Genomic DNA, 10,127 nt, shown 5'->3' on the forward strand with positions numbered 1-10,127 from the left:
TTATTAATATTATAATTATTATATGCAAAATAAATACATACATAAAGAATGTGCAAGATTAATTTCTAAATATTCCATTTATATTCATTAGGATATAAAAAATAATATTCAGAGTAAAATTTGAAATATAAAATACATTCCATTAAAATACTTACAATATTCATGTAAAAAATCTATATGTACAAGCTCCAAATTTATTGACATAAAAATAAATGAATAAAAAAAACACCAAACTAAAGATCCACAATTCCAAAAAAAGGTGATTTGCGTTTGATTCCCTACAAAATGAGCAAACACGAGAAAAAAATAAGTCAATTAATACGATTAAAAAATATTTTGTAATAAAAAATAACAAAAACTTTCACTATACCTTTTTATTTTCAAATTATGAAACGTACATCACTTGTTAAGCATGCCAACTATTGATATGTGTTTCATTTCTTGGTGTTTCATTTCTTGACGCCCTGTCTCGAAACAAACCTTGAATGATACAGTTTAAGTTTTACAAGTTAAAATTGCATTTTATTTGAAGTATGGAATTAGCCTCAACAAATGGCTCCCGTAAGTAATAAGTCATGCTTCATTCACATGTGTTATTCCAAATATTTTTAAAGTAAAAAATAATGCTTAAACAAAGTAATAAATTGTACTATTGCAAAAAACTAACTTCATCACCATCTTCCACAAAGTTAACTCACGAGATGATTGAAACTATATAACAGAACTTCTTACCATTAGGTAATCACTTTGAACATATTTGTGCAGCACAATATGGACAAGCATAATGATTTTTTGTACTCCAACCAAATAAATTCGTATAAGTGAAAAAATCGTTGATAATCTATAATAAAACAGCATGTATATTGAAGTTTTTTTTTTTTTGTTGCATCATACGTCTCAACTCCTTCCTATAATTGCTTTAACTCTTTACTAAGAGGTTGTAAGTAGTTATCTATATCATTACCCGAACTTTTTTCCCTAAGAATTATCATAGACAATATAAATTACTATTGCTTCATAGCAATCCATGATGGCAAATTGTAAGGAATCAATACAACTGACCAAATACTATAAAAAGTACTCATCATTTTGAATGGGTTGAATCCATAAGATGCTAGTCCAAGCATAACATTTTGAGGATCAGATTAAAAATTGGAAAACCTAGAATGAAATAATTTTCATGCTAAAAAATCTACAAGATGCCTTAATGATCCATCATCCGTCTGCTTCTCATTATGTCACCTCATTGAATCTGCAATTTTGGAAGACATGAATAATAAAGTTCTTAAAAAATCCTTAACTTATTAGAGAAATTCTTTGATATGCATGAACATATGAATACATGTATTGGGTGTAATACATAACAATTCAATGACGCATGCATGAATGAATAAATGCACATAACAGATTAATGATACATGGATTGATAAATGACTGCATATAACCATAATGAATGGATGAATAAGTTAATATTTGCCTTATAATGATGCATGGATGAACAAATGATTGCCTAAGTTAACATAACAATTTGATGATGCATGAATGACTGTATGCATGAGATGCTAAATACCTAAAGATTCAATGATGCATGGATGAATAAATGTATGAATATGTAAATTTTTTTCACATAATAATGCATGGAAAATTGAATAAACCTAAACTATTTCAACTTTATCACAAATTCATACAAATGAAAGTACAAAAGTTCTTCATTTTCCTAACTTAGGTTTTATTCTAACAATAGGTATATATGGCTTTGACCTAGGATTGGCTTTTTATGGTTCATTGTATATAAGGATTTGGATATCTTAACATTCTAAACTTTCCTAAATTGCTCCTCACATATCATTCATTATAAACTAGTAAGACACACAAATCTTCACCCATGATAGGCTTTAAACAGAAATGATTCAATTTGAGTAAAAGTGTTTTGCTAGTTCATGCAAAACCTATCACCTCACAAAAGTGTAGGTACTCATTCCTTCATAGAAGACAACCAAGGTCGGGTAGAGAGTTTATGTATGAAATGTATGTAGAATGTCTGTGAAGAAACATAAAAACAATTAAATAAACTTTATTGTTCAAATATATAGATAAAATAAAAAGAAAAAACAAATTAGTAAACCAAAAGAAAAAGCAAAAATAATTAAATTAAAACCATCATAATAAAGCTTAATGATCTAAGATTAAAAACTAGCTCGACTCTCTGATTTCCTAGTAGAGTCGTCAAATTGTTATAACATATAAGTATGAGAACTAACCCATTGGACACAATACATGGAGTCACCACCAATTTTTTTTATTTACATGTAATTTACCACCTAAGTAAATCCATCTTTTCTAAGGAAACCCTAAGCTTGATTAAGAGCCTTAAAAAGAATAAGTTTTAATTTTTTAAACAAAATTGGGTTTAGGAGTTCAATTATATGTACGAAACATTTTAGCACTTTCGCAATGCCTACAAATTGGTACCAATTAATCTTAAATTATCTTATCTAAGCCTTTATTAATAGGGTCCTAACTTATTATATTATTTTATTATTTTTATTAATTTTAATATTTAAATATTAGAAATATTTTTAGGTTTTCTTCAACCTCTTATAAATATTCTTCACCTTAAGAGTATTCAAGTAACAAACTTGCTTTCTTAAAAAGGTTTCGTTATCGAATTTATAAATATTTTATGAAATAGAATACACAATAATAATAATAATAATAATAATAATAATAATAATAATAAAATACAAAGTAAATACATGGTTTAATACATATAATCACAATTTAATTAATCATGTAGGGAAATTAGATCACCACAATTTATTCTCAATTTTAATTTTTTTCAAATTAGAAATAAATAAAAAAATTATTATATTGAACCCAATTTCTAAATCCTCTAGCCTTTTGATTGAATTTAAAAAAAATTCTCTCACTTTAAAATTTTTAAAAAATTTATATACTTATAACTTTTTTAGAATTTTATCATTGGAATCATTTTCATTTATTTTCAAATTTTTTATAAAAATATTTACATTATCCAAATATAAGAGTATAGAAGAAAATTCAAATTATTGTTATGTTAACTTATATATATATATTATTTACCTATCAACTAATTAAAAAACAACCCTAATTTAAGAATTCAAACATGTACAATAATAAATAATCAGGTATGTAAAAGAAAATAAGAAACTACAATGCTTGAAAGAAGATCAAAATAAAAAAACAAAACTAAATAAAAGAATAAGAAAGTACTTATCACCAAACGTCAACTCCTTGGAAGTGGTGGTGACATAGGATTGGTCCACACTCCCCTAATCTTCTCGAGCAATGAAATCAATGCCATCTCCGGAGCAGGGCAAATTTTATATGAAATTATTTAGGTAAAAATTTTTAAAAAAATAATTTAATAAAAAATTTAAATTGATAAATTGATAAAATTTAATGTAAAAATTAATAATAATATTTATAATTTAAATTTAATTAATACAGATAAAAATTTTATCAATATTTTTATTAAAATTATTTATCTAAATATATATATTTATTAAATTTTTTTAAAAATTTATATATTTAATTTATATAATGAATCCTTTTAATCTATAAAATTTAATTTTTTATTTTAATTTTAATTTAATTATTTTTAATAAAAAATTTTATAAACTTCATCTAAAAAATTTTATCTAAAGTCTTTACCCTTATGGAGTAATGTTTTCTCTAAACTTGGTGGGCTTGATTTCGGCTACTACTTATCTGTTCGTCCCCCTAGATCAGCATTTTTTAGATCACACCCACTCTTAATTTTATAAAAAAAAAACTGCTAGAATTTTTTTTTTTTTTGACGATTATTGATTCCTTTATGTTAATTTTATGGTCTTTAAATCGACCTTCTATTCTATTAAAGGTCAAATAGGATTTCAATTTCAAAAAGAATTCTCAAAACTTTTTTCACTCTGATTTAATCTGAAATTATTAATTAAACACAACTTTTTGATTTTCCATTAATCTAAAACATATATAAAACTAAAACCCTATTAACATTTAAATGCCTTATGAAACAACTATCCTAGATCAAAAGGAATTTGATCTGGAAAAACTTTAGCCATTTTTTAATCTTAACTAAACATTTTGCAAATTTCAGATTCCTTTTTTTTTTTTTTGAAAATCAATAAAATAAAATTAAAAAATCTTAAAATTAAATTTAATTGAACTTCTAATGGACAAGAACAAAATCCTGAACGAATGTGATGTCAACAGTTATTCCTGTTGGAAGGGAGATTTTTCTGAAGGCTAGTTTCATAGGGAAATTGCATGGTGGCATTGTCTTGGATGTGAATGCGAGAAAGGAGGAGTTTCTTTGGGGAATTTCAATGACTTTGAAGGGCACTTTCTTGATGAGTTGGTGAGAGGGCTGGGACTTGTGTAATTCAGCTGTTGAGTGATAAGTAAACAAAAGGGTTTGAGACGGGGGAATCAGATTTAATATATAGGATTGGATTTGGATGAGCCGAGGGCGACAAGATTGGAGGCAAAGGTATGGGTAGCATTAGGGATGAGCATGCAAAAAGGCGTCCGAGGCAGCTTCAAAATGCACTGCACGCAAGATCGTGCTATGCGTTTGCTTCTTATTTAGAAATCTGAGTGGGCTTTGGATTTTACTTTTTGGGGTTTTGATGAGCTCACATGATCCTCATGGTTTTGGAATTTTGGGATCCGAGAGTCCAACAACCATAGATTTTGAAATATATATATATATATATTTTTTTTTCTTCAAAATTTTATATTTTAATCATAGACTTTATCTTTGATCTTAAAAACGTAGCATGTTTTTAAGTGGTCTTTATTAAAATTATAAAATTTTGACAAATAAACTTTTTCATAATATATTTTTAACAAGAGTTATGTTTTTTTATCTTAAAAACTAGAATTTGTTGAAAATATAAAATTTTGAAAAATAAATTTTTTCATAATAAATTTTTAACAAAAACTAAGTTTTTTTTTATCTTAAAAACTAATTATTTGTTAAAAATATAAAAATTCTGAAAAATAAATTTTTTTAATAATATATTTTTATTAAGAACTATGTTTTTATCTTAAAAATGCAATGTTTGTTGAAAGTATAGAATTTCAAAAACTAATTTTTTTATAATATAATTTTAATAAAGATTACATTTTTAATATTAAAAATATTATTTTTGTTAAAACTATAGATTTTGAAAAAAATTATTTTTTTCAAAATTCTATATTTTCAACATAGATTTCGTCTATTTTCTTAAAAACATAGTATTTTTAAGTAATTTTTCTTGAAATTATAGAATTTTGACAAATAAATTTTTTAATAATATATTTTTAATAAAAGTTACATTTTTTATCTTAAAGATACAATATTTGTTGTTGAAAGTATAGAATTTTAAAAAATAAAATTTTTTCATAATATATTTTTCACAAAGATTAAGTTTTTATCTAAAAAATGCAAGTTTTGTTGAAAGTATAAAAATCTTGAAAAATAAAAGTTTTTTTCATAATATATTTTTAGCAAGGACTAAGTTTTTTATCTTAAAAACACAAGGTTTGTTGAAAGTTCAAAATTTCAAAAAATAAATTTTTTTATAATATAATTTCAATAAAAATCATGTTAAAAACGTTGTTTTTGTTGAAATTATAAATTTTGAAAAAAATATTTTCAACATAAACTTCGTCTTTCATCTTAGAAATGTAGTATTTTTAATTTAAAGAAATTTGAAAATTAAATTTTAATTAATTAAAAAAAAACAATTTAATTATAATCCACAAATAAAAATTCAAAAAGTCACCAAAAAGAGAGAGAGTGCGGGCATTGAAGTTTGAAACGAAAAGTAACTTTTTATTATTGCCGAGCTCCAATCCTGAATCAAAACAAGAGGTTTTAATAGATAGCATATTGCAGGGGCTGGCAAAAAGGCCCTTCTTTTCGCAGACCAAAGCTAGCAATTGGACAAGCCGTACAATAATCTATACCAATTTCTGAGGATGTTAAATGTCTCGTATGCTACTACAGGCAGGCAAGAAGCAAGGATAATTTTTGCTAGTTGACAATTGCTTAAAAACTGATCTCATAATTTGACATGCACACCATCACATAATTGTCAGTATCATTAACAAAATTCTAACGGTTCTTTAAAGTGTTTAGGAAGTATATTGATTGGCCTACATTTAGCAGTAGCAGAAGCTGATGCTGCTGATGGAAAATGTCAATTGGCCACACCACATCTGATAGAATTTTCAAGGCCTAGAGAGTTTGCAGTACTCCCTGCCTGATATAAAATGATAACTACAATGCGTCCAGAAATTATAAGCATAAATGTATTATTTATTTATAGCCGATTTGCAAAACGTCTGCCAATGGAAAATAGATTGCACAATGTTTTCAATAAAATCTCATTTTTTATCCATATCCTAATATTTTGGTAAGTATCATAAAGCACTTCCAGAAGAGTGATCAAATTCAGTGCATGGATGGTCCTATTCCACACAACACTAAAATCAGGGCAACATCTCTTCAGGCACATCATTAAGAACTCGAAGAGAATTACAAGCAATTTAAGTAATCATCTTTTATAATGCTCAGTCAATTTTACATGCAACAGTTTTACAGCAGGCTGAAACAATCACTGTAGCTATAAAGAAGGCAAAAAACTTTGCATGGTATGCGCATATTTAGCTATTACTTTCTCCATTTAATTGGGGAAAAGGATGGTACTATAAGCAAGAAATATCAATGGAACCTTACAACAATGCAGGAGATGTCATCCTTGCTCTTCTTGGAAATTGCTGCCTCTATCAAGAGCTTTGCTGCTGATTGAGCATCCTTTATGTTTTTGATAGTGTCCACTGCTTCTTGGTTTGACATGACCTGCCAAGACATTGGATATAGATGAGAAACCTTGAATCTGAAATAAATTAAAACTTACAGAAGACAAATTAAAAATTGAAAACAAATAACTAGTTAACTCTGATTTCCCCTAATAGGGAAACTAGAATTGAAAAGCAAATAACCTTCCATATCCCATCACTGGCCAGAATAATGAACTCTACATTGTCATCAATCACCTCCACTGTCACATCGGGTTCTGAGCTAAGATGTACCTTTAAACTCTTATCACCAAATGCCCTTGCTACAGCCAGCTGCCCATCAACGCGTGGAACATCCCCTGTGACCACCAGATAATACATGTCAGTTCCAATTTCTAGGTACCAATTTCTAGGTACCAGATCAGCTAGTTTCCGTTCCTAAAGCATATAACATGTTTAATGACATCTGATAGTTGACTTATTCCTTGATTAAAATTTCCTATACTTGCAAAAAAAAAAAAAAACATCTTAAGTGGAATAGATCATCCCAATACCAATTCCAATCAGTAGTAACGTTCTGTAGTTTTCTTAATTAGGTGTCAAACAAAATAAGCACTAGAAACTTCAAACCATCAAAATTGAGTTTCTTGGGCCTGTGAAAGTGGAACTGCTAATATACAGTTCTAGCTACCTGGAAGGTTTGATACAAATCCACCACGGCTCTCAATCTTTCTCTTCTCCGTGCTTGGCTCATGATCAACTGATAGTTGTTTGCCCATACCATTCTTGCATATAACTGCCCGAGAATCTCCTACGTTTGCCACTACCAGTTTCTGACCATTGATAAGTATTGCAGTCACAGCTGTTGACCCTCCTCTGCCTAGAAGCCTTGCTTTATCCAATATTTCAGCATCTGTTGAGTGATAAGCTCTTCTTATTGCATCCTCTGTTTCGGTCCAAAAGTCATGCTGCTTATGATTAAGAAACATCAAATATACATTAAATAGCTAGAAAATTGCAGAAAGAAGTAATAAATCAAAGGGGTGTGCTAGAATCATATGTTGAGTATCAAACTAATCTATACCTCTTTCAAGATATTATCGAACAAATGGTTCTGCAAGTACTTTGCAACATCATGGCCCAAATGCCCATCAAAGATTGCAAATAAACCTAACTCACTATCATCTTTTTTCTTGAATTCAGAAACTACATAATCTTCCATGTCATGATTTGATTCCCCTTCATGCAATGAAAACCATGAGTAATATGCTTAGACATTTTGCTCTTCCCTTTCCCTGTATCAGTCCCACATGGAAATAGCCCAGCCTTCAGGTGAAAAGAACACACCCAGTTAAGCGACATAAAAGACTTTGGTAATTTACCTGAACACAATTCTTCAAAAGGAAAATTTGAGCAGGAATTCCACTCACAATGATTTGCCACAGATTTTATCTCATTTTAATCTAAAGCACGACAAAGATGAGTCTTCCAGTCAAGATTTAACTATGCTTGGAGACTTGACACTTATAGATTTGGTTTCTAGCAGGTCAAGCTTTCATGCAAGTGCCAAATTATTTCACTGTATCTTCACCTCTTAAGTGATTAATTTAGTTTTAAGCAAAAAAATGATATTCTTCTATAATTTCCTTTGCTCTAGTGTCATAAATTCCATGGATAAAAAATTATCTCTTAGAAACTAAGCATGGTATACTAAAATCTAGATGGTAAGCCTTCTTCCACAGAAGAAATAATGCAAAAATAAGACAACATTGCAAATTCAAAAAATAAAAACAAAAGTTCAAGTACATTATTATGTATTTGTAAGTAAAATATGTCTGTCGACTCAGGAGCCAAGTAAAGTTATGAGCAAATTTATACAACAATCTTATTGCTGTTACACATGATATTTTCCTTTTCAAATGAGAGGAAAACTCTGTACCTTGGTTCCTGACATAGAATAAGCAGTAAATCATTTGGAAGCAGCATGAACATTTTCATCAAGAGAAGCATAATAGAACAATAAGATTGCATGTTATTATTAAAGTAGATCCCACTTTCAAGAAATAAAAATACTAAAAATAAAAACACAACTGGGTCAGGTGGAAGACAGTGAAGCTAAAAAAAAAGTGCTAGATGGAGGTAACAAAAAGATACTAGTCTTGTAGCTGAGCATGAGACAACGGATGGTTTAATGTTTTATCCAGTCCATGAGTCACTAGGTACTGAAAATGGCTGGACTTTGATCCTGGCTCTTTTGTTTGACCTAGGATTACACACACATGTCATATGCATGTGAGCATTTCACCAACAATAGATTTCTCTCAGGCATTGTTATCCTTCATAGCAGAAAGAGCAGCGACGCATAGCTTTTGACATAATATGACAATTGTATTCCATCCCAATGACGTTACTCATGGTTCCACCGCTTATTACCTTTACTTTCAATCCTATGATGCAATCTACAATTATAATGAAATTATGCATTTCCCACGTCAAGCAGAAACTTTCACACTAATACTAATCAACACAGCAGTTTTTTTTTTTTTTTTGCACCAATCTCTTTTTCAATCCAAAAACAGCTCATACAGTTTTCTTGTCTAAGTCTGCTTATGAATTAATTGAAAAAAAAAAAAAAAACCCAAACTTTAATGTAAATACAATCCTTTGAAATGAGCATAACCCAATTCAACTAATACACGAACTTATACCCCAAAAAACTTAAAATTACGATCTTGAATTCATTAGTTAGTAAAGAACAACTGTAACACGAAAATGGCTGCTCTGCTTTTCAGCATTAACTCTAACACCAAATGTAAAATGTACAGAAACAAATCAAACGAAATGAAACCCATTAAGAAAAAAAAAAAAACATTACATCAAAGATTAAGCAAAGCAAGAACTTCTAACTGACCTTCATTTTGTGAAGAATCTCTCTCCCATGCATGGTGTAGTTCTTTTACCTTATCACACTAAGCACCAAAACAATTTTCTTTTTCTTTTTCTTTTTCTTTTTTTACAAAGAAATTTCCAAAAACTAGAAAAACAGAAAATCAGGAATTGATTAAGAAGAAGAAAAGATTCAGAGATGAAAAAAAAAGCAGTTATATAAAGAGGGAGGAGAGTTGACCAGTGAACATGTGATGTACGTGCGAGTTTAGCATTTCGGCTCCCGCGTGTTTTGAAATGTACGCGTTCTTGCCGACGACTTTTCTTGACATTCTCAAACTTTTCCCCCTTATTCTCAACTAGCTAGCTGCCGTTGTGATTATTTTTAAAAAACAAAAATTAAGGATAAATTT

General features: G+C 28.7%; 1 protein-coding gene and 1 long non-coding RNA gene across 4 annotated transcripts; both read right to left on the reverse strand.

Annotated features, from left to right (window-relative positions):
* Positions 1-780: 780 nt before the first annotated feature.
* On the reverse strand, positions 781-3,569 carry LOC149520009 (uncharacterized). The gene is made up of 3 exons (XR_016327136.1): positions 3,253-3,569; positions 1,957-2,041; positions 781-1,252 (listed from the first exon to the last, which is right to left on the reverse strand). It is a non-coding gene; the product is annotated as an uncharacterized LOC149520009 (long non-coding RNA).
* Positions 3,570-6,386: 2,817 nt separating this feature from the next.
* On the reverse strand, positions 6,387-9,904 carry LOC111309304 (putative protein phosphatase 2C 58). Of its 3 annotated transcripts, XM_022908360.2 has the most exons (5): positions 9,740-9,904; positions 7,913-8,154; positions 7,520-7,796; positions 7,033-7,187; positions 6,387-6,889 (listed from the first exon to the last, which is right to left on the reverse strand). In XM_022908360.2, the coding sequence occupies exons 2-5, from the start codon at positions 8,048-8,050 to the stop codon at positions 6,752-6,754; spliced, it is 708 nt and encodes a 235-aa protein (XP_022764095.2). In that variant the 5' UTR covers positions 8,051-8,154; positions 9,740-9,904; the 3' UTR covers positions 6,387-6,751. The 3 variants fall into 3 exon arrangements, with proteins under 3 accessions (XP_022764095.2, XP_089606629.1, XP_022764094.2); XM_089750503.1 differs by lacking the exon at positions 7,913-8,154 and having other exon boundaries at positions 9,740-9,903; XM_022908359.2 differs by lacking the exon at positions 9,740-9,904 and having other exon boundaries at positions 7,913-8,210.
* Between the last annotated feature and the right edge of the window lie 223 nt (positions 9,905-10,127).

Source organism: Durio zibethinus, chromosome 2 (assembly GCF_047325235.1).
Source record: "Durio zibethinus cultivar Kanyao isolate XHJ-2024 chromosome 2, ASM4732523v1, whole genome shotgun sequence".
Classification (NCBI taxonomy): Eukaryota; Viridiplantae; Streptophyta; class Magnoliopsida; order Malvales; family Malvaceae; genus Durio; species Durio zibethinus.

What these genes read in the sequence shown, in the direction of transcription:
- LOC111309304 (XM_022908360.2), bottom strand. Translation starts at nt 8,050, where the DNA reads ATGGAAGATTATGTAGTTTCTGAATTCAAGAAAAAAGATGATAGTGAG. An exon ending in TCGATAATATCTTGAAAGAG is followed by an intron (nt 7,797 to 7,912) that starts GTATAGATTAGT and finishes AATCATAAGCAG; the next exon opens with CATGACTTTTGGACCGAAAC. An exon ending in CCAGTGATGGGATATGGAAG is followed by an intron (nt 6,890 to 7,032) that starts GTTATTTGCTTT and finishes ATGTCTTGGCAG; the next exon opens with GTCATGTCAAACCAAGAAGC.